General features: G+C 39.3%; 1 protein-coding gene across 2 annotated transcripts in view; it reads left to right on the top strand.

The window, feature by feature from the left end:
- Positions 1-25,842, top strand: part of tanc1b (tetratricopeptide repeat, ankyrin repeat and coiled-coil containing 1b) — a 130,155-nt gene that overhangs the window by 44,013 nt on the left and 60,300 nt on the right. For both annotated transcript variants that reach the window (XM_030427791.1, XM_030427790.1), the window contains exon 4: positions 11,847-11,951. In XM_030427791.1, the coding sequence (XP_030283651.1) occupies positions 11,847-11,951 (105 nt within the window). The remainder of the gene's footprint in view (positions 1-11,846; positions 11,952-25,842) is intronic.

Raw genomic sequence — 25,842 nt, 5'->3', positions numbered from 1 at the left:
GGCACAAGGGGACACCCGCACTTTGGCCTTGATGCCGCGTGAAAAAAATCTCATCGTACGGCCACAGTCGCCTTTGTGCCCCTGGCCCGGTCAGCGTAGTGGGCTTGCCTTGAATTACAGCTGCCTGAGTGCACAGTAGTCACTCACAGTAACTCCAGTGAGTTCGCGGTTCGCGCAGGTGGCGTCTCATCATCACATCGATGATCTCACATGAAAGCATCTCAAACAGCAGCAGCATCTCAAAACAGAAGAACGAAACTTACAGCACAGCGAGTGAGTGCAGCCGGTTTTGACATGATACGTAACTGAGTTATGTAGTAGGATTTAGTTTGGTAAAGTTGGAAATATATTCACAGATTCGAACTTACTGGATCAATAACTCCAGCGGTCCTCCGGGTCTCTATGGTCAGCCATCTGTGAGACAAGGGCGCAGGGACCGTCTACAAAGTGCAACACAGAAAAGAGAAACTACAAAAAATATTCAATAACTTCACTATTATTCAGAGTGTAGTGCCACCAAAATCACTCCACACATCAGTGGTCTCCTGCTTGTTTATTCTACAATTTTTTGTTTGGAAAAAATGTGCTTTGCCATAATGTTGGAGAATTTCTATTGGGAGAAATATTCAATAACACTAATATTCAGTGTGGTGTCACAGAAATCACCTAACCCTAACCCTACTTAAAAGAAAACTTTTCTAATGTAACATTAACTTGATAACATAAACATTTTTTTTAATACATAATCCATGTGAAGTGAAGGCCAAATGGACTTGCCCCTAAAATGACAAAATTCCCACCCTGACTGCATGCATTCCCACTAGTAAGCTACAGTTACTCTATGTAAGCTGAGTCCAAGTTGTCTCTAAGAGAGTCTCTAGAGTGTGAAATATTGCACATTGCCTCAGCCTGCAATAAAACGGTGGTCAATTCATGATACTTTCTCATCTCCTAATTTTTATACTTAATAATACAATGTCAAAGTTGTGTAAGAAGAATCATTAATTAAATATATGAAAGTTACACAAGACAACAATATAGGATGAATTTATGGATTTGACACTGTGATCGGTGATCGGCAATATCGGGATCGGCAGATACTGCTTTCGGTGATCGGTGATCGGCCTCAAAAATCCTGATCGGTGCATCTCTAGTTTTCACCTGATTTTCCATGTACCTTTCCTCACATAATTCAAAACCTAATTTTGGACTTGTAGGCCTGAAATTGTGATGCAGGACACATTGCCAGACACATATTTGAAAGTTGTCCCTAGTTTGTAAAAAGCAATGCAATACAAATGACAAAAACAGTTTATAATTGCCAAGTAGAGTTGCATTTGCTCATTCAATTTAAAATAAATCTACTCAACAACGTGGGTGACACAGGATTTATGATGACCGCTTTAAACCCATCAAAGGCAGCGCTGATAAAATGTACATACAGACATGAAGGGAGTGACTAGAGTGAGAGAGAAAGAGGGAGAGACAGAGAGAATAGAAGAAGAAGAGCGAAGAGGCTGGGTTTGTGAAGGTGAAAAGGGCCCTGGGGACAGGGGAAGGGGAACACTCATTAAAGGCATATTCCCACTCGCGGTGCTCTGAGGCGTGGAAAAGGGGAAAAAATGGACTGACAAGGATTTTATGGAGGACAACCAGGGAGAGAAGGTTGGGGGGGGTGGTTTCTAGGCTCTCCTCCACCATCCTCCTCACAGGTAACTGTGAAAACCCACAGGGGGAGAGTTCACACCTCCAGTTAATAAACACATACTGCAGGAAATGTCTCAGCTCAGCGACAAAAACAACATGGGTCATAATGCAGCATTTTCTCTTCTTGCTGAGCCCGAGAATACTCAATTTAAGACTCATCTCTGTTGACATGAGAGTGATCTACTAAAAATGGATAAGGTTGAGACAATTGATAACCATTATGAAGATGTTTTTCTTACAAACAAATTAGTCAGCGAGATTAGTTCAGTTTGATTTACTCAGGATTTGTAGCGGGAAAGCTGGAATTATTGGGACCACCAAAACACAATCATCGGGGTAAAGTTCACAAGAGAACTGGCACGCAGGTGGTCGAGTGGTTAGAACGCATGCCATATACGCAGCCGACCCCGGTTCGATTCCGGCCGGAGGTCCTTTGCTGCATGTCACATCCCCCCTCTCTCTCCCGTATCTGTCTACTGCTTAATAAAGGTGTCTATGCCAGAAAAAATCTTTAAAAAAAAAAAAGTTCACAAGAGTACTGGTCTTAGTTGTTGGTCCTATTAAACCTGAGCCAGAATGTAGAAATCCCCTAATACTTTGAACTTAAGCAGGCCAACATTATGAACATGTAAGCTTACATAAACTTGCATATGTGTTGTAATTTGATCTCAGCTCTTAATTAACAGAGCTTGAAAAGTGTTCTTACCTGGTAAGGATTTGCTGGTTGCAGATTGTTGCATCATGTACACAGATGCGGAGAACATAAACAAAGAAAATATATTTTGGAAAATGTATGGTCTCATGGGAAGTAACACAACATACAGGGCCCACCTAAACAGAAACACAACATGCAGTTTGAGTAATTCCTCCTTATGTAAGCAGTAACAACATCAGCAACATAAATTATGAACTTTACTGACTGGCAATGCATGATTTCTATGATGAGGAATCTCAATCACCAAAAACCTCAAAGCAAGAAAAAATAGAGAAGTGTTCTCAGCATTGTGATAGTGTATTTTTCAGATAAATTATTTGATTTATAATGATTTCTTACCTTAAGAAGTACACCTGTAAAGTAACCAAGGCTGCACAATACAGATTCTTTTTCAGCTTTTACAGATAACTGACAATTACCCATTGAAAATTACTCATATGATTGGCTCTATTTACTGGCTAGGATTTCGCCAATACTGGTAAATAGCTCATGATGTAGATTATCCAAACTTGGGCCAATAATTTATTGTTCTGATGTAAATTGTGCATCCCCCAAAGAAACACTCAATCCTTTGGCTCTACTTCAAAAATGAAAATAACAGTTCAGTAGAACTGAAGTTGACTGTTAGCCGATACAGGATGGCATCTGCGTAAACATACTTATGCATACATGCATGCATGAAATATTCAAAAAGCCAAGTTATGTAAATATGTAAGAATTTGCGACCTGTTCAATTAATACTCCAAACAAATAGGGGGTGACATAACACCAGAGTAACTGCTAACTGCTTTTAACTGGAGCTGTCCTTGGCTAGTTGGCTCATACAGCCATGCAGCTACGGATTTGGAATGGATGTGCAGGACCAGGGCAGTGTCAGTGTTTACACTACTAGTGCATGAGCTTCATACCGGGGTGGACTTGGGCTAGCTGGTTAGCATGCACACAATTTATAATTTTAGTGATTTTTCAATGTTTTAACTTAAATTCCATATTTTCCCCTTTAAAGTTGTCAGTATTCTTAAGAATATGAACCAATAAAGACCAACGTACACAGGCCTTTTGTCAACAAGTACTGTTTTCTATTTTAGATATTTACTCATATCCTTCTACCCTCATCTATTTCCACAGACACCCCATCCATCACTGTATTCTTTCGTACATCCATTTACTCCCATCCAGCTACCACTGATGTCTCTTAGGAGAGGGATTTCACAGATTCCTAAAGTATTTTGTGGCTCAGCTTCATTTCCAGACACATTGGATAATCTATGGCAGTTTGCAAGGCACCAACTTGGTGGTTGTTCTTTTCATGAAAGCTTCACAGGGGACAACAGAGAAACATTGAGTTAATTAGGAGTATGACGGATGCCTGAGCCGCAAAGTCCTGGTGGAGTTGAGTGCCACCACTTTGATCAGCTAAGCCCAGAGCTTAGTCATGAAACACAGCACCCTGACATGTGTTGAACAGCACCTAGGCTTTATAGTCTTAATAGTTTACAGACACCCTGAAGGCCCAGAGTGGGACGTTTACTGCAGGAATGTTTCCAAAGTGAACCCATCTTTCTCCAACACAGTGCATGTCAAGGCATTGAAAAACTTTGATCTTAAGTGGGTAGAGTATAGTTGTTGATGCAGTAAATGAAGTTTTCAGGTCTTTTATTTAGAAACTCCTTGTGCTCCACCACGGAGAGTCTCCTGGGTATCTCTACAGTGACCTCCTCTGGTTGTTAGAGGTTACTGTGCCATTGTAGGATTAAAAGCATCTGTTGTCCTGAAGGTTGCACTGCTTGGTGAGTTGCAGCTGTTGAATGAGCGCTTGAGGAAAAGAGTTGTGTACAGACGTGATATTGGTGCGGCCACTGTATGTACATTAGATGTGTGACCTTTCTTTAGTCACTTGACAAAACTCTTAGCCCCGGGCTTTGCCTCCATGACTGCCTGTGAGGGATCATAAAACAGCAATTCATATGATTTTATTACCATCCTGGGCAGTGTATCATTTTAATTGGAGTATCTGCAATGAGGCCACAGAGGGAATGGTCTGCGGGAGGCTGTTGTGTATATTGAAATGTGTTCAGTAGGATTTTCTTTGATGGAAGCTTTTGGCTCAGAGGCTGATTCATTTATCGACCAACCACGATTCTGACATGATCTCTCTATTATAGAAAACCTTTTCTTTCATCCAGGCAGGGTGGTAACCCTGTTGATTTTCTTAAATCAGGGGAAAATCCTGCTGCGTTAGGACACAAAACCTCTCCCCAACTTCTAACGACTGCACAGCTTTTGGCTTAACAGATAGGTGCGTGTTTGTGTGAGGAAGCCAATCAGATGATGACTTTCACTGACAGTGTTCTGATGCCATGACCTTTTTGTTGCTTATCTCCTCTTTATCTCTGTTTTGTGACAGCAGACCCATTGTTTACCCAGAGCACATTGCACGCTATATATGTGGTGGTGTGTGTGGTTAGCTGTTTGAGGCACTGTATAATCTTTACAGTGTGTTTTTGTTGTGGTAATTAAGTTAAGTACCATAGCCATTTTGTAAAATACATGTGTTCTTTGATATTTTTTGGAGCAGGGAAGGTGATTGAAAGAAACTATTTGTCAACTTGATAATCAATTCATCATTCTTCTCGTTTTTCAAGCAAAAATACCCTACATTTGCTTGTTCCCCCCTGAAATTTAAGGATTTACTGCCTTTTCTTTGTCATTTATGATAGTAAGTCTTTGGATTTTGGACTTTTGGATGGATGAAAGAAGTAATTAGAAGATGTCACTTTGGTATCTGGAAAAATTCTGAGCACTTTTAGCTTTTGACATTTTACAGTATAAAGGGCCATACTTGGCCACTATAAGGTTCAATTTGGCCCCACCAGATGTTTCTAGTAAATAAAAATCATTTTAAAAACATTTCTAATACATGCTGTTTTATCTTTTGTTAAAAATGCTCTTTAAATATGTCCTAATTTTTCACTGTTTTACATAATATGATCATAGCGCAGGAACTTAAGATCAATTAAAGGACCTTGGAACCATTTTGGGTGATCCCTGTATGCACGTTTGTCTTTTTAGTCCTCACCCACTAAACAATGAATCATTAGTTCTTGTGAATTTAACCAGCAGATTAATTAATCATGTGTGTTTTGTGTTTTTTCTGTATTATGAAATACCATAGCCATTATTTAAAATGTCTGTATTCTTTGAGTTTTTTTTTTTTTTTGAAACAGTGGTTAAAACTCTAGAGGATATTATTGTATCATACCACATAAAACAACACATAAGGTAATCTGGTGAAACACTTGATGATTTCTCCTTGGATTTGTGTGTTTTCGTTAAGCCTCATTGTTATGGACGAGTGATTAACAGTGTGTACAAGTTCAAGGACAGTGTCTGCTTACACTGAAACCCCCAAACAGAAAAATTCTGCCAAAATATTCAAAATAATATAATTACTTGTAACTGTAATACTCTTTTCCTTAGCAATATCTACTTTGAGTCATTTATCATACAATATTCTGTATGAACACAGTGCTCATCCACTAGCATCCTGTATCTTCTTCTACATCGCCAGATGAGTGCAATTTATTTTGCAGTTCTGTCAAGCGGATAGGAACTCTCTTCAAAGCCAGTTGCAGCCCCCTTTGAGGTGAGCTCTCCTGAAGTCAACTGTGGGGTATTGACAGTAACCAGACAGCCTTGAGGGAATATTGATGCCTCTCTGAGAGCAGAGCCTGTACAAGACCTTGCAGGAACCCTTTGAAAGGTTCCTCTGATGAGCACCCAGTTGTAAAGTTCTATCCAGTTCTCAACTCCGCTGCGCTTCACTACACTCTGGCTTTGGCTCTTTATCACATGCAATCCCCCCCCTTTTTTTAAATCTGTGGTGGAATCCCAATCCTTATTGCCTAAGAGACCCAGGCTGGAGATTCTGACATCACTTCTTTAGTAGAATCAGTTGTGTACCATTTTAGATTTTAAATGATGAGGAGAAAGGAAAACATCTTGGCTTACTTTACATTGAAGTAGGAGTTATTGTTGCACAGTGGAGGCTAATACATAATTCACACCAGCTTGTGAAACAGCATGTGTGAGATTAATCATGACTATTAAACATTTAATGTTTTTTCAAAAAGTCCCTCATTGTGGTGCAGAAATTGAATTAACCAAGAGAGGGTAATGGCAGTATGTCAGGCTGTCAGTAGGGAATTAATCATAAATGAGCATTTGTGTTTGAAGTTCACAAAGCAACCTGTCTGTAATAATTTCTCAGCTCTTTTTCAGTTAGCTTGTTACAGCTATTAACAATTCCAAAATATATTCCAAATATATCTTGTGCTGCCTCTCAGATGTTCAATAAATACCACTGGTAACTGAGTTTAACTTTGCAACGCTCAGAATATCAGCCTCATCTATCTTTTTTTTTTTTGCTGGAATATATTATTTTTCACGTTTGAGTTGAAGAATGACATTTAACGAACATAAAGAGGGCTGTTGTGAGACACTCTCTGCTGCACAAAGGCAATGCACTGTCTTATTGAAAAGTTGAAATGTGGAGAAGTCAGAGTCCATCTTGAGGAATGCTGGGAAAAGTCCTTGATCACTTCTTAGCTGTGAACAATCCTCTCTTTCACTGGCATTGACTGGACATTGTAAGTTGTTGGTCATAGGTATTTAACTGTTTTGGTATGTATGTGTGTGTGCGTGCGTGTGCCTGCTGATTGATGGCTTGCTGGTCATGGATTCCTGAGTCTCACAGTGAATACTGGCGGGTGAAGAGTAACAGTTCGCCTGGCTGCTTTACCCTAGAGATACTCCTTCTCTCTGTTTTTCTCCCTTAACCCATCTCCTTTCCTGCCTTCTGTTTGCTTGCTTTTCTTCCTAGATATTTAACATGTGCATTTATATATATATATATATATATATATATATATATATATATATATATATATATATATATATATATATATATATATATATATATATATGTATATATATATATATGTGTATATATATGTATATGTGTATATATATATATATGTGTATATATATATATGTGTATATATATATATGTGTATATATATATATATGTGTGTATACATATATATATATATATATATATATATATATGTGTATAGATATATATACATATATATATAGAGAGATATATAGATAGAATATAGATTAGAGATATAGATATATAGATAATATATATATAGATATATAGATATAGATAGATATATATAGATAGAGAGAGATATAGATATATATGTATATATATATATATATATATATGATGTATATATATATATATATGTATATATATATATATATATATGTATGTATATATATATATATGTGTATATATATATATATATGTATGTATATGTATGTATATATATATGTATATATATATATATATGTATTATATATATATGTATATATATATATTATATATATATAGATATATATTATGTATGTATATATATATATATATATATATATATATATATGTATATATATATATGTATGTATATATATGTATGTATATTTTTATATACATATATATATATAGATAGTATAATTATATATTATGTGTATATATATATATGTGTATATATCTCTCTTATTCTCTATGTATGTATTATCTATCTCCTATCTCTTTCTCTCTTCTGTCTCTCTCTTATACTGTCCTCTCTCTATCTCTATTATTTGTCTCTCTATGTATCTTGTCCTCCTGTGTGTCTATGTCTTCTCTCTGTTATCTCTGTTCTCTCTGTGTGTATCTATCTATATATCCTCTTATCTCTCTTGTGTGTATCCTATATATCTCTCTATGTCTATATTCTGTCTATCTCTCTATCTCTCTCTGTCTTGTCCTCTCTATCTACATATATATATATATATATATATATATATGTGTATATATGTATATATGTATATATATGTGTATATATATATTTCAAGTCTTCTTAACCATCAGAGCAGGGCTCAGGACTAACTAGTTTCTCTACAGTAGCAGAACCATCCTGCAGTACACTTGACGCCAACCCGACACCCAAACTGTAAAGGGAAATATAGGGCGCTTTCCTTTCTATAATGAGTTAACTATGTCCTTTTGGATTTTAATGTGTCAAATTTTTCACATGTCTCATGCTGAGCCCTGGCATAGGGCCATGGAAAAATGTCTAGCTATGCGAGTCTATGAATGTCGTAGCTATGGATGCACGATACATTCTGACTAATAAATTATTGTCTTGATATTGGGATACTTATATTATTGGCTATTTACAAGTCAGTAGAACTTCATCAAATGCTTCAGTTAAACAAATAGAGGAAAAGTATGTTAAACATTAATTTATAAAATCAGGAAGCTTCTTCTCCTTTTCTATTGTGTTACATTTGGTGGGTCTTGTCCCCAAACTACTCATAACTAACAGAATCTCTTTCAACTTACTTTTGAATCAGTCTTCTCGCTTTTCCTTGCTCTAATGAGCTCTTGCCTGCTTTTTGAAGGATATCAGAAAGAGACATTTTTCCTCTTGTCCTCGCTGCGTGGAATATATTCAGACTACAGCAACTCAATCTGGCTCTGTGATGGAATAAGCAGATGTGACAAAGTTGATAGTTTACAAAAAATCCTCACCTTTCTCATTCTCTTCGTCCACCATTGTATTTATAAATTTTCTGAATTGAAATTTTGATGATGATCGTCCTTTATGTTTAATTTGTTAATTGCCTTACAATGAATGGACACTTGAATAGATTAACATTCATTTATGGGAAAGTAAGAGCACATCTAATTTCTCTGTCATCCTTCAAGGGTCACATGTCTGACACTTCCATTTCTGCGACCTTTTCATGCCTGTTATAAACCGCAATTGCTCATTCGTCAGCGCTTCTATCTAAAAGGGCAGAGCGGTAATGACACCCTGTTAAATCTTGAGATGAGATTTTGAATGAAAAAGAAACCCCTCTGTGATTTGTCTGTCAGAGTCTTGCTGAAGGACCTTTCGCCTATTCCTTGTATTATCGACTGTATTATGTGGCCTAAAATTACCCTCGATAACAAGCCACATGTTTGTCGTTTTATGTGGATCCTGTGTTCCTCTCTGCATTCTTTGTAAACCGAATGTGAATTTAAGCATATGGTTTGGATTACTAAAACTGTGCCCCCTGTTGTTTTTGAATGAAATACACTCAACGGGACATATTTGGCGGTGCTTTTCGGCCCAAGATATTTACCTGAACTAAGTGTGTCTCACACACAGCCCTCTCTGTCTTTGTAGTCACACTTTAATTGGAGCAGTGTGACTCCCGGGTAATAGGTTCTGCCTGACCATCCACGGATGAATGGTGGTTTTCAGGACGGACTCTGGCTTTGTCAGGCAAATAACCGACTGCCTTGGATTGCTATTGCAGATGCTTCACTGGATCAGTCCCCTTGAGGCTTAGACCTCATCTATGTACACAAATTGGAAATCCAATAATTAGATTATAGTACTTGTAAACAACACCATCATCACGTTTTAAAACCTATTGCACCGCACAGTAAAACTTTCTTTCCTGCACCTGCATTTGACTTTTGGCTTTTACTTTATGATGTCTTCTAACACCCAGACAACACCCTGCAAAAGCAGAAGCTCTTCTCGGGCATCAAAAGCATCGTTCTTCACTATGCATTTCAAGTTGCGTATCCATAGATGGCACTGTGCATCAAGCTGACTTTGACTCTCATGCTTGGTTTGCAATGACACTTCCAGATCACTTCCTCTCACATGGCTTCTGCTGTAAAACCCCCCCACCTCCTTACCCCTCACTAACCTCCACTGTTAGTATCTTGTGCCAAGATCGCAGCTGTGTTTTACAAAATGGTTCCATCTGATTATGAGTTTTTTTCTTCTTCTTGAGGTGGGAGTGACTGGTTATCGAATGTGGTAATAGGAAGTGGCTATCTCTTCTCCCCATCTAATCTTAATGTTATGACGGGGTTACACATACAGTCATCTGATAACATGAGTCTGGAGGAAGAGGACGAGGTTTGGATTGGGTTACAGTAGGTCAGGGTTGGAGGAACATGGAGGAGCGGTGCAAGGGGAGTCATGCTGTTGCTGTTCGCAATGGATTTATGGATCGAAAAAACATACAGTGACCTCCTTTTTTCAGATAATTTTCTGCAGTTTTATTTTTGCTTCTGTTCTTTTGTGTCTGGACTGAATTTATTTCTCTTTTACTAAGAAAATGTGGGATAGAAGTAGGACATGAAAATCTGCTCAGCACGTTGCTCGGGAGATGTTTGTTTCATGGCTTAGTATTTAGTCTGGTGTCTTTGCTGGATTTCCTGCATGTATAAACAATTATATTGCCACTCTTAGGAAAGATTAGAAGGCCTTTGCTTCCACTTAAAGAAAGAACCTTATTTTACATCTATTTAGGGCAGATTTAGAGACAGTTTGTACAGAATAATTTACAGACAAGTGGGTAAATCATTTTGCACACATGACAATGGAAATGTTGCAGAAGATGTTATTTCTTCAGCTGGGTCAATTATGTCAATGGTTTATCTTAAAGTTCAGCACAGTGAGCAAGTGTTCTGTGTGGAGCTGTGGGATTTTCTAATTCTGTCACGGTTTGAGCGGAGGGAACAGCGAACCTCGACTCCTCGCTAAAGACAAGGACCGTCTTCAGAGGATTGTACCGCTGTCCCAGATACATCATCTGACTTGCACCAGGACACCTGGACCGTGTTCTGTCCATGTCCTTGAGGGTTTACGTTCACTGGACTCACAGCTCTATGTACACGCAGAAAAAAACTCTTTGCCTGTAAGTTGCAAGTTCACAAAGGGGCTAACTGTTGTGGTTTCCTGCTGTAGTTTACATTCCCCAACCTGGCTAACAGCATTTTTAGTGGGAGTCTCCGTCCATGCAGACAGTACTCTGGGTTGTCAGACAGACCAGAGCACCTATCAGTGCAGAGAGCTGTTTGTGTGTGTGTGTGTGTGTGTGTGTGTGTGTGTGTGTGTGTGTGTGTGTGTGTGTGTGTGTGTGTGTGTGTGTGTGTGTGTGTGTGTGTGTGTGTGTGTGTGTGTGTGTGAGAGAGAGTTTATTTGAGCTACGGAGTGCAGCCAAGCCTGTCCAACTAAGACACCACCGCCTCTCATCTCTAGTCCCATCTGGAACACGTTAATCCAGCGAGAACTCACTCTCTCTCTCCCTCTCTCTCTCTCTCTCTCTCTCTCTCTCTCTCTCTCTCTCGCTCTCTCGCTCTCTCGCTCTCTCTCTCTCTGTTTCTCCCATTCTCTCCTCTTTTGTATCTCTTTCCTTCTCTCCCTCTCTCTCTCTCCCTCTCTCTCTCTCTCCCTCTCTCTCTCTCTGTCTGACACTCTCTGTCTCTCATTTTCCCTGTGTCTTCGGTTCACGCTCGCAGGTCCAATCAGGAAGCCCAAATATGTGGAGAGTCCTCGCATTCCTTCTGATGCCATCGTTTCAGCGCTGAGGAAGGTGACCGATAACAAGGAGTCCTCACACAATGGTGAGTTTTGCTTTTTGTTCACTTATGGAGTGTGTTTGCTTGTGTTTTTTTGAAGAGATTCAAAACAGACAGTCTGACACATGTAAATCAGAGTTCACAACTTTGCCCTCAAACTGTTTAATGTTATACAGAAGATCATTGATGGCTCCATGAGGTCAGGGATAGGTCTCCGTAATTTTAGGGTAGCATCAGTTCCTGCATGAACGGTCCGTGTAAGTACCAGTGAGTTTGAGCAGTGTTCCCTCATGTAGCCTCTTGTACAAACACACAATAGTGCTGCGTTTATTTTTAAGTGTGTGTTTAGATTACAGAGGAGTCTGTTTTCCCCTGTGTGGGGATACATTATCTGACCAAAGAAGAAACACTGGATTTATTTCATGGGAATTTAATGAGGACAATGTCTGAGTAATTGGACATGTTTATGTGTGTCCTTCTGTTTCCACGTTTCTTTGAGGTGTGTCTTTAGTGTTATTGCTGCCTATTCTCTCTTGTTTTGGGCGTTGTGTGATTGTGTGTGTGTGGGGGGGTAATGTTCCACTAAGTGCCCTGTTTGGATTTCCAGCAGAGCAGGGCAAGCTCAAATTCCTCCCATAGGCTTAAGTGGAGTTGTGAGATGCGTTATCTTTCGCAAAAGGCAACACAAAAAGTAGTGCCCTCTGATTGTTCACATACGCAGACAGCAGTATACACCCAGCGCAGCCCAGTCACTGCTGACTGTTGCATACCAAGGCACGAGGGTGTGTCTGACATTCAGCTGGCACAGAGAGCAGTGTTACGGCTCAGAGCAGGCTACCGGCAGATAGCGGACGCCAGATAAATGTTATCTCTTAACAGCTGCTGCACTGGCACTGTTAGGAAGCTAATTTTATGAGGTGTGTACACCCCAAAAAGTTTTGAGTCCTGGTGGGGATTTTTATAAATTTTTTGTAGAAATTTTATGCCGGGATTCCATGGAGATGGGTAAGTCACTGTAGAGTGTTTCTGAGTGTAAATAAGGGCTAGCACTTAGTAGTCGACCGATCCAAGAAGAGTCAAACCCGACTGAGTTTTCTGTTGGTTCGTTGCAGTGCATGTGTGTTGCATCTTACAGACTGAATGCTAATCACATGACCAGGCAGGGTTGCTAATGCTTCTGCAGCTGGTGTTGTCAAGCTGTCAAATGGAAGCATAACCGTAGGCTGTCGGATTCATTTATTGAATTTATTTGTAAGTATAGATTATCCATCAAGGTCAGCAATTATTTGTTTTTCAAGCTGGAAGTTATTAATTAACATGTTTTGGACGAGACAAGTGATGTTATACTATGTTGTATAATTAAATGTTGTCTCCTTGCTGCTTGTTTGACACAGTCAGGATGATTACTGCTTCTGTCCTAGCATTGTCATTAACAGTAGGCTTGCTTTGTGAATGGGCTGGTAAAATGTATATTCTAAAGGCTTATTATTACTGTTTTGCATTTCTCTCAATCCTTTCATACTGGACAAAAACCCCACTGACACTGACATCGGGACTATTGTCTTAATTGGGAATACAATCAGCATTTATTTCTCGCAGTAGTCACAAGTGTTTATTGACTCCAGGTCTGATCCACTGTTATGTAATCATAGCACCCACATAGACACTCTAATTTCCACCCCTTTTCTGGTTCGATTCGATGATACGCAGTTCAGTTAAGGCCACTGGCTTGTTAATACTTTTGCATCCACCTCTGTTCAAGCGCTGAGTTTAAAAGAGAGATATTAAAGAAGTAACCTTAATTACATCAGCAGCTGCCTGATCAGTATTTGGCATGTTCCACTGTCAACAGAGATGACAGAGAAGCGTGATTTGTCACTCCTTAGCTACTTCCATCATCTCAGCTCCGAAAAATGATTGAGACTTTGGATGTGGTCTGATGAGGTATATGATCTGTGCCTATTATTGTTTTCCTGATTATAAATGTGGCACACAAGTAAAAAAACAAAGAAAAACAAACAAGTCCACTGGCAATGAGAAAGGACTCAACCAGCCTATTCTTAGTGGGTTTACCACCATTTTAAAATACTACATGCCCCAAAAATATATATTTAAATCATTAATATCCCAAGTGTGCAACAACTAGTCCACTGTTAGTTGAACTAATGGCTACTAGTCACTCTGATTATAAATGTAAAGCTACAACACCCCTCTTCCTCTTCTTAACATCACTCAACACCTCACTATTTTGCATGCAATTTTTCTGTGTTTGGCAACTTATGAGGAAAAACAATAACACAGCTGTACATGGAGCAGCGTCTGTCCTCCCGTCTGCCTTTCCGCCCATCCTACCAATTCTTCGTCACATTTCTGCCTGAAAAACAGCGTCTGTCACCGGCAAAAACTTAAACTCACAAAGTATTTGTGATGAAAATAAATCACTGCGACGGGCAGCTGTCCAGACCGAGACTTCAGTGAACTTTCCCCCGGAAAACAGCCTCCGGCCCTGTATGTGAGACCGACAGCGTCCAGTTTACTGATGGTGATTATGTAATTATGTAATTTAGCACGAAAAACTTAACTTTGTCACTTTCCAGGATGTTTGGTGGGTCAGGATCTCAATCACTGCACATTATAACAGCATCCATATGATTATAAACTGTCCGCGGGATTAGATTGACAGGGGGGACTCCAGGGAAACACCTTGGAAACACACCGACGTCATCATCATGACGTGTACCGTCACGCCTCTTTAGGAACCACAGCGCCTGCTTTCTGAGTGAATTTCACAGCGTTTCGTCTTTAAGGCGGAGATGCTTCGCTCTGTGTGAATCACCATCGGCGGAGAATTGGCGAACCACCGCTTCGGAGATAATGCGGCATCGCTGTGTTAAAAGGGCTAGTGATTTAGCTTTGGTCTGTTACATCGACTGGATTAACTCCTATTAACGTGCGCCACACGTTGTATGTGACAAGGACGTATCCGTTCTTTTGTCAGTAAAGGGAGCATCTTTCAGTCTGTGTTGTCCTCTACTTCAGAGATGGTAAACAATAGTTTTTTTTTCCTGCTAACTGCTGGGACAGGACAAGATGTTTGTTTGACATTGCAGCTTTTATAACAAGGTCAGCGTCAGCGCAGAATGTTGATAGGCTGCCGGAAGAATCTGAGCCAGAAAATCCATCGGAAATTTTTAAGCATGAGAACTGTGTGACATTTAGGCCCCGTTCTTACAAGTTCTTAGGAGTTATAAAGGGGGTTTTTGTTGGGTGTTGTGCTGAACGATGGCCTTTCTGGGATGTCCAACAACCATGCTTCACTTTGGTATTCATGTCTTCTCTTCAACATTTGTGGTATTTTAAGCAGTTCATACTCAGATTTGTCATTTTGTGTGCATGTTATATTTTGGTAATCCTCACAATTGATCACAGCTTTCATGTAGAATATTAATTTCTTCTTTTGGGTTGGATCGTCAGATTTCCAGAGCTCTCTGTTGTGGACAAGCAGGATGTGCTGTAGGATAAGTAAGGAAATGTGCGTTTGACCTGCAGGGGTGTCATCTCGCACCGCTCCGTCTATGAGGGAGGATAGAGTTTCTTGTCAGAGTGTATTTTTTTTTTTTTTTTTTGTGTCCGCAACTACATTTATGTTTGTTTATGTATGTGTGTGTTTGCGTGCATGAGTACATTTGCAACAGGTGGCCAACGGTCCGCCTGTCAAAATTGTTTCAGCTGTGGTCAGAGCTCTGTCACTGTCAATCAAGACTTAACCTCAGGTCCTGTCCTCTCGCACCATTAAGTCTCTCTCTTACAACCCCCTCTGTTACAACTCCAGTGAGACCCTGGCCCAAGTACTTAACACCTGTTTCTTCATGTACTGATTGTGTTGTCAATGCTGAAACTACGGGACAAATTACACTCTTAAGTGTTCTGTAAATTTACACCACTTTAATCTGGCTGTGGTGTTGCTGTCAGTGCTCTGTTCTGACATTTCATTGTCATTTCCTGTACAATGTGTACTAATTCGTTAACCCTTTTTGGAGTTCATGTCTTTCTTTGTGCCTTTCATGGCATATTATTGTTGATGTTAAATTTTGAGCTAACAGTGAAAACACTTCTAAATGTAGACATTTTTAGCTGCCAAATTGTTTAGGCCCAATATAGAGCTAAACACTCAGTATTCATTTTCATGGCGTCCTTAAGTGTATGTTTGTATGCCCTGACATGTAAAACATGTCATCTAAGAAAAGTAATCTGATGGTCTCGCAGCCACAGCTGGGGTTCCATGCAGGCGGCATGTGAGGAATGTTTTTGAGAATGTAGGAAACCACGGTGTCCCTGGTGACATCTTTGTACATCGTTTGGATTTGTCTATTCATACAACAGTACAGAAAATGTCAGACTGTCCTTTATTTTTTGGGGAATGACAGTATATGAAGAAACAGAGACAGAGAAATGTGAAAAAGATCTAAAGAAAAACAAGAGAACCAACATGATGGATCAGTTGTGTTAGCAGTTTCTTTACCATCTACCATTAAGGGAAGTGGTGACTAATACCCCCCTCAAACCAGACAAAAAACCCACAAACACTGACTAACATCTGGCTTTTGTTATAGTGGGATTGGTTCAATCAGCATTCATTCCCACATCAAATGACTCTAAAGTAGCCACGGGAACTTATCAGTTACAGCTCTGATCAGCAGAGAGGGGTAAACATGACACCCAGGTAGACCTGCTGATTTATATAGCAGGTAGACATGCTAATTTTTGCCTCATTATTGCTGTGATGCTATCATATAATGGGTTACTGTAAGGACATCTGCATGTCACTATATTTAATCTTTTTTCAAGCATTACTCAAACATTGTTTGAGTTTCAAAGAGAGACTAGACTTAAAGACTGTAACATTGTCACTGGCCTCCATTCTGCATTTTGTGTCCATTCTGTTTGCTCTATTCATTTATGACATTGAAAATGACTCAGAAGGAGTCAGGAGAGGAGTCAATCACCTATTTTTAGTGTATTTACCCAAGTTTCCAAAACGTTCGTATACAGTTTATTTTGTGGTGCAAAATAATATTAAAAAGATGGGGGGCTGTTATTTCTTTTGGACTGAAGCAGAATAATTCTGTGCCTCTTTCAATCAATAGCTAGCAGCTGAACCTAGCATATCATTTGCCTTTTTCCTTGTTTAGTAATGAAGCTTCATTCATCTGTGCTGCTCATCTCTTGCGGATCCTTACAGCACAGCCACTGTGCCCCACGGGGCTGAATCGTAGCATGTAGACGCTTTAGCTCTGTTGGTCAAATGGTTAATGAAATGCCATCAATATCAACAACACTAACAGCTTGAGTATGGTGTCAAGCTGAGATGTCAGTTGAAACCATGATTACTTTCACCCTGCCATCCCCATCCTCTGGATCTCATTTCACTTATTATCAGCAGTCTAACCTCAGGATACTGTAAAGTCTCATTGGAAGCTCCATCTGTGCTTGCGGCAAAGGACACTTGTGGTTTTATACATTGGAATGCAATAATAGCGCTTAACGTGCTTTAGGGGTCAACGTCACCTGGTACCTCCGAACTTAAATGGGGAAGCAGGATGCATGTTCTCATCGAGGGTTCATTAAACAGGCTCCACTGTTGTGGTAATGAAACTCCAGCTGCTAATGAGCACCGGCTGGATTGTTTTCTCGGCAGGGACAGAGCCAAGACAGCTCTGTGGAGCCAGGCTGTTCAGGGGCTTCACCCTCCTCCTCCACCCTTCTTCTTCTGCTCCTCCTTCTTCCGTCTTCATTCTTCCTTTCACACCTGCTCATAAACTTCCTCAGGCCAGCAGATAACGATGTTGTTTTGTTTTTGCCTCCATTTGCTATACGGTTACTGGAATAAGGAAAAGTGGTCCCCACTATGTCCCTGGTTTTCCTTTATCTTAGAATGTAGTGTAAGATATAGAGGAATTAATAAGATACTGTAGAGAGAGACGTTTGACTTTGAAATTGCCTTCCATCCAGATGATCTTACCTTATGGGTATTTTCAAAATTCCCATACTGCAACCGTTAAATCATGCCGCCCACCACAGAATCACACAACGTCTTCAAGTGATTCATATTTTTTCAGTTTTAAAGCTCTCACAGATAAAGTCATTGGTCTATCCAAGTCCATTTGGATGGGACCAATTAATAAACCATGTTAATAAAGATGAGGGTTGGTAAAGAGAGCCATGAGAATGATGCTGCTGATTAACTACACTCACCATTTCTAGATGGTATTGGATTTGCTGCAAAGTTACAGGAACTGGGGTCATAATAGACCAATCTTAACCAAACCTATTTTTCTTCTCATTGAAACATTGAGGACTAGCCTACAGCAATTGTAGAGAGCTCACCTATAGCTGAACCATCTATATATTGAGCTATATTTTTTTCGCTGTACATTCAGGCTTCCAATTAAGACTGTATGTCAGTGTAAAGGGTTGTTATCCATCCAGGTTGGCCAAAGATTTTGCCTTTACACTCTGCAGAACTTCTGTAGAATTTATTAGATATATTATCGAAATGGGTAATCCCTGCTCATGAGAAATGATAATTGAACATGATTTTTTTTATAAGTGGTTGCGTTGCTGTAGAAATCTTGTGACCCTCTATTGAATGTAATTTAAGTTATTATTAGTAACAAATTAGAGGCTTTCTAGCTAATATAACTAATATATCTTTCATTGAGTCACTCTCATTAAGACTGGACTGGAAGCAGCAAACGTGGGATTATTAGGCCATTGCAGAGGTCTGAAAGGTTTGAAACTCCAGTTAAGATGAATGATATGGATACTCCAAACTGGGAATAGACAAGACTCTACAAGAGGTCTACTTTGTATATCAGCTGCTGTTGCAAATATAAGTAGCATGACATGTGTTGACTGTAGCCCTAGTTTTTTTTACCTTTTAACCTTAGCGTCTTAGCTAAGTGTTAGCAAGCAGTGTCATACATGAACAAGATTTATTACTCTTTCATGGCTGTGCTTTATTCAGAGCTTAACAAAGATAGCAAACAGTAGAATTAAGTGTGATAAACAGCATGGCTATGGCTATGTACTGACAGCCTCCCATCCCTTAAACCAAGCTTGAAAACAGATACCCACATAACGACTCTCTTAATGGCTGCTAGAATCCCACGTATTTTAAGTGAAGGCACAGACAGTCTTACAGCAGCTTGTCACGGCTGGTTGTCTCCAGCGCTTCATAGCTATTCATGCTGCACTGACTTGTAGTCAGTCAGTGTCCAGCGTGTCCATTGACCATCTGCATCACACATTACGTGGCCTTGCAATTGTTTCCTGTAGCTTCCTTGCTTCCTTACTGGTGCATTTTCAAAAAGATGCTGGGAGAGAGGTTTCAGAATTTGAAGGTGTAGATACTTTTGACCCAGATCTGTACTGAGTTGGACTTACCAGCTTCCAGTGCAACACTGACATGAGTGAGACAGAAAAGAAAATGCTCACACGTGCCCATGCATACAGTATGTCAGCAGTTTAAATGTGTGTGTGACTGACCTGCTGTGCCTCAGGTAAAGAAGCGAATGAGCATTAACATGAAACAAGAACAGATCTAATCTCGACACACTGAGAGAGGCCAGCAGTTTTGACTTGTATTCAGCCCACCTTCAGGTTATCTTGGGAGACAGGTAGACCAATTGCAGTCAGAAGTGCTCCACTGCTGATAGCATTTTAAATCGGTAAACCATAGCAGCCCTCTTTCATGCTTTCCTTTTCAGGAATGCGTGATAGCTTGAGAAACTGATAAACCCCACTATGACCTCTGTCTTAGGACTTTGTTGACTGTTTTTTTCTGATTTGGTATGGATTAGAAAGTCCTCTTCCCCTTGAAGAATGAAGTTATTCATTAAAAGTGAGATAGACCAATGTGGTTCTTGACCTTGGGTTAATTTAAGTCCCACTGCTATGTTAATGTATCTCAGACTGAAGAAACTGAGCTATAGAACATACAGTAAAACAGGGATATAGTTGCAACACTTGGGATGGTTGTCTTAATATGATTTATTATCTGACCTTGGTGTGCTCGACTGTACCATGACACTGGTACTTATGGCATTGGAAAAATGTATATTATTTTTTTATTTGCAGAGATACACTACCAGTCTAAAGTTTGGACACACCCTCTCATTTAATGTTTTTTCTTTATTTTCATAACTTCATTGTAGATTCTCACTGAAGGCATCAAAACTATGAATGAACACATATGGAATTATGTAGTAAACAAAAAAGTGTGAAATAACTCTCAATATGTTGCATGTTTTAGATTCCTCAAAGTAAGTTCACAGGTGTCACAAGTCTTCATTTGTGGAATTTCTTGCCTTCTTAATGCAGTTGGCACCATCAGTTGTGTTGTGCAGAAGTCAGGTTGGTACACAGCTGACAGCCCTATGTAACAACTGTTAGAATTCATATTAAGAACCAAAGAGAAATGACAGTCCATCATTACTTAAAACTGAAGGTCCGTCAATCCGAAAAATTGCAAAAACTTTAAATGCGCCCCCAAGTGCAGTCACAAAAACCATCAAGCCCTACAATGAAAATGAGGACCACCCTAGAAAAGGAAGACGAAGAGTCACCTCTGCTGCTGAGGATAAGTTCACCGGAGTCACCATCCTCAGAAATCGCAAGTAAACAGCACCTCAGATTAGAGCCCAGATGAATGCCACACAGAGTTCTAGTAGCAGACACATCTCTACATCAACTGTTCAGAGGAGACTGCACGAATCAGGCCTTTATGGTCAAATAGCTGCTAAAAAAACGCTACTAAGGAAAAAGAATAAGCAGAAGAGATTGGTTTGGGCCAAGAAACACAAGGAATGGACATTAGACCGGTGGAAATCTGTGCTTTGGTCAGATGAGTCCAAATTTGAGACCTTTGGTTCCACCCGCCGTGTCTTTGTGTGATGCAGAAAAGGTGAACGGATGGTTTCTACATGCATGGAGAAGGGGGTGTGATGGTGTGGGACTGCTTTGCTGGTGACACTGTTGGGGATTTATTCAAAATTGAAGGCACACTGAACCAGCATGGCTACCACAGCATCCTGCAGCGACATGCCATCCCATTCGGTTTGTGTTTAGTTGGACCATCATTTATTTTTCAACAGGACAATGACCCCAAACACACCTCCAGGCTGTGTAAGGGCTATTTGACCAAGAAGGAGAGTGATGAAGTGCTGCGCCAGATGACCTGGCCTCCACAGTCACCTTACCTAAACCCAGTCGAGATGGTTTAGGATGAGATGAACCGCAGAGTGAAGGCAAAAGGACCTAGAAGTGCTCAGCATCTCTGGGAACTCCTTCAAGACTGTTGGAAAACCATTTCATGTGACTACCTCATGAAGCTCATCAGGAGAATGCCAAAAGTGTGCAAAGCAGTAATCGAAGCAAAGGGTGGCTATTTCGAAGAATCTAAAATATACATGTTTTGAGTTATTTCACACTTTTTTGTTTATTACAATTCCATATGTGTTCATTCATAGTTTTGATGCCTTCAGTGAGAATCTACAATGTAAATAGTCATGAAAATAAAGAAAAAACATTAAATGAGAAGGTGTGTCAACTCTTCTACAGCCTGAAGGCTACAGAATAGGAGACATATACCATAATAGCAACAAATACACTATGGACTGTATACTGTAGCTATTACTGTCATAAAAAGGCCAAACACTGGCCATGTTTTTGAAAAAATCCTTGGGGAAATAATGACTAGTAGCATTACCTGGTAAACAGTCTCTTACAGTCTCAGTGTGTTGTCATAGGTGACAGTCGCCAGACCTGACAACAAGCAGCAGTGATTTCATAAAGACGGTTTAAGGCAATGGTTGCTCATGATAGCTTTAGATGCAGATAAGATCAACGTTGGAGCCCAAAGGTTAGAGAATAGAGCTTATGGCTGAGAAGTAGCTGATATGAACCACAACCACGCTGGAAAACTTTGGCAGGAAGGTAAAAGAAAAATGTGTCCCTCCCTCAGCATGACTGCTGAGGTTCCCCTGGAGCAAGAGTCTTACAACAACAGATGAAAGCAGCCAATAAATGGGACTGCGGATGTTTTGAACCGTCTAAGTATGACAATAGAGGTAAAACAATAATTATAGAGTATTTCCGTTACATGAGCCCGATCTGCGTTACAAATTTATCTGTCATTGCTGTCATCAGACAGTGAAATGGTAAGGAGTGATTAATAGGTGATGATAACATTCATTAAAGAAACAGGTCTTAGGGTTATTCACACACTCAATTCATTCAGAAGCAGTTGATAAGCTAAAGCCTAAGAATTATAATTAATAAACCTGAGTTACAACCCTCAGCTTAACACAGATTCCTCTGTATACTGCATGTGCTATGTTTCTATTCATAAATCCAAGACAAAATGCTTTGTACAAATGCTTTCAGAGTAAAGGTTGCAGTGTGTCCAGTCTGGGTGTTGGTACAGTGTGCTGCAGAGATCACACGTGCCTATAGAGGATATTTTTGTTGATGTCATTTTTGGCTTGTAACTGCGATGTGTGCCACGTATGCTGACATCTCTGTTTATTGTGGTGTACTCATATCAGATGCTCTGAGATTTGTAACAATTCCAGGACTAATGATCAGTCCTTGTAGGCAAGGTGTCCTGTCAGGGAAAAGGGGACGAAGCAGACCAACAACAAATTGTATTAGTTTATACATTGTTATATGTCATAACCAGAGCAGGTACAAATACAGCTCTGTACTGGAAAAACATTGAGTCACTCAAGTATTGTAGGCTATACTCTTTGATTCCTGATTTTATATTTTGGTGATTATCCAATTAGCTCGATGCTAACACATAATGAGAATTCCCATACCATTGCCAATACCAACATGCTAATGAAAATTAGCATCTCAAGTGGAACAGTATTATCTTAACGAAAGATCCATTATATATTACATTCTTAACATTCAATGCTGAAATTACCTTATGACTGTTGATTTCACATTGTTAAGTCAGTCAGCTACTCAAACTTCACAGGGGTTTAAAAATACCAGCAGCTCTAGATGGAGAAACAGTTATAGACAATCAGCACATATATATATATATATATATATATATATATATATATATATATATATATATATATATATATATATATATATATATATATATATACCACTTTTAGGTGCAGTAGAGAAATCATGCTGCATAAGTTGAATGCAGAAAGACTGACTGGCATGTGATCTGCACATCTAAAGGTGTATGATTCAAGTTCAAAAAAGAAAACAAAAAATACAATAAATATTAACATTGAATGCCAATACTTGAAGATTTGCAATACTTGCATACAAAAGAAATTGGACCCAAAGTATTGCAATACTATTCAACCAGACAATAAGCATATCATCTTAGCCGTGTCAAGTGGAGGGCATAAATATCCTAATGTATGTGATTCTCCATATTTTAGTCTTCACAAATCCATAACATTTGCATTTCCAGAACTAAAAGCCACACCACACCATGCCTTTGACAGACTCTCACAATCAAAAAACCTGTCATTGTCTGTCTGTATGGTAGCTGTAAATGTGTGATGTGTAAGGTGCCCCCTTTTAAAGACCTGGGACCAATTCCCATTATCTGTACCCGTCTACTAAAAGTTGATGGAGCATGCAATGTGGTGTTGTGTATTTCAAATGGCTATTGACCTGCTATTGCAGTGCTCAACACAGATGATATCTGAATTCAGAACTGTTTGTGTGATTTATCTGTATGTGGGTGCATTAACAGCATCTACAGGACATCAAATGTTAATGGCAGAAAATCCTATAAAGATCTCATAGCAACAATGAACGCTTACACTCACTGTCGAAGCCACCAAGAATTATATCTGAAGATTACAACTTGAACGTGTTTCTGGTTTTAAGGATTTGTGCATGACGTGGTGGGTGAGAGTGTCCTATGATTATAGTGTTGTGTTAAGACTTAATATGTCATAATCCAATGACCCTGAATCTGTCTATAAAATCATTGCCAGCATTCAGGCCTCGACATTGTCTTTGCACCAGTGGCCAGTGGTTCCTTTCAAGCAGTTATATGAGCAGGGTCATATTCCCCATAAAGAATTGATTTTCAGTGTCAGGTTTTTGTTTTTTTTTACTGCACAGTATTTGCAATGGAGAAAAGGTGATGCAAGTACAGCACAGTGTGTGGGTAAGCATTCAATGCAACATGGACAAAAGCTTCAATTTATTCAATATGAAACCTTTAGGCCTCTTTGGTTATTGCCATGTTTCCTTTCAGACATATATTTCTCAAAATTAAAGGCAAGTGCTTTTTCATTTTTTTCTCCTTCTTTTTTTGGAAGCAGTGCAACTGGCCTAAAGTCAGTGCCAACACGAAACACAAACTTACATCAGAAACTAGGCAACCAAGTGGGAAGATTGGTCAAAGGGTTAACATAAATATTCTGCACAATCTCAATTTAGTGATATGTTGTCTGGCATTACATACTACTCAAGTATCTTGTCTAACACATTTTGTTCTTGGCTGGAGGATGTAGGCACATGACTAACATGTGCCAAGGCATAATGGCTGATTCTGACTGTTCAAAAGCCTTTGATAAATTGCTAGCTCTGTTTATTCTGCCTTTACAAAATTGCTCTGGAAGTTATATTGTAGCAGCTGTGAGCATTTTTATTCTCAAAGAAATTCAAGAACCTTTGCTGCTCTTAAAGTAGTGGGGAATTAGTTCTCACCAGGTGCTTGATTAGGCTTTGTTGGTCCAAATAAAACAATCCAGGGACTATTCAAAGATAAGACAACCAGTGCTGCTGTTTAACTAAGCAGCAGAAATGGTAAGTAGCCCAGGTGGAATAATGTAGTTTATTTTTTGATTGCGCAGTTTGTAGTTCTATCCTCAGCTCCTCCTTTTACAGGAGAAGCATTTTTGAGCAAGACATGGAATGAGTGTTATTATTTAACATGGAAAGCTTCAAGTAAGGGTTTCACAATGGGGTAATAAAATCATTTTGTATATAATCAGTTTTGTAGACATATGAACAACCGAACTCCAGTTTTAATTTTCACTGGGGAAAAAACAATTAAAATCATGTTGTGACATTTGTTAGGGTCTGTATTAAAACATGCTTTCTTACATTTGGAGAACTAGATTTATTATAGGTTAGGGCAATTGTTTCATTACAAATTGTGCCCATCAAAGACCGACACATTTGGTTATACTGCATTTTCAGTTTTATTTTGATTAATTTCAGAGCCCTAATTCAGATGTAGAATTAGTGGTTTTGCTCTCGCTGGCAACCAAACTAAGATCTCATGCTGCAGAGTTTAAGTTGATCTGTATTTTTCCCTGTTTCTGTTTCTGACTATAGCAGCAGTGAGATGCACCTCATATGGCCTTCCTCACCTTTAGATTTTGTCTGCAGCATGTGATTTTAGCTCACTGTCCATTCGGTGAATCTTGAGAATGAAAGCTCTTATTATGTAAGTGGTAGATAATGAATAGACACATCTTTTTCTAAACTTGTACTGTCTAACATTCCTTCATTATTGTTGCAATGCAACTTCTTCTGACCAGTAGCAAGACAGTGGAGGAGTACATTTCCTGCTATATGTAATTTAATGTGTAATATTCCCAAGGTGGTCTCCATGGTGTTTGAATTTACTCCTCAATAGGGGGGCTAGGACTTCATCATATAAAAATGCCTCAAACAATCAAGTTCAGGTAGTTCCCTAATGACTTGAATTTGACAAGATTTAACTGAGGCTCCCCCGAATTCTACAAGGACCTCCAGCAACTACATTAACGACACAGCAGTAGTCAAAGATGCCACACTAAATTACAGCATACGTCAAATAAAGGTATAAACGGACAACACAAGGCAATTTGAGTTAGAAAACACAAACATAGAT

This window comes from Sparus aurata, chromosome 9, assembly GCF_900880675.1.
Source record: "Sparus aurata chromosome 9, fSpaAur1.1, whole genome shotgun sequence".
NCBI lineage: Eukaryota > Metazoa > Chordata > Actinopteri > Spariformes > Sparidae > Sparus > Sparus aurata.
The sequence above is the reverse complement of the archived record's forward strand: the minus strand, read 5'-3'. Positions and strand labels throughout refer to the sequence as shown.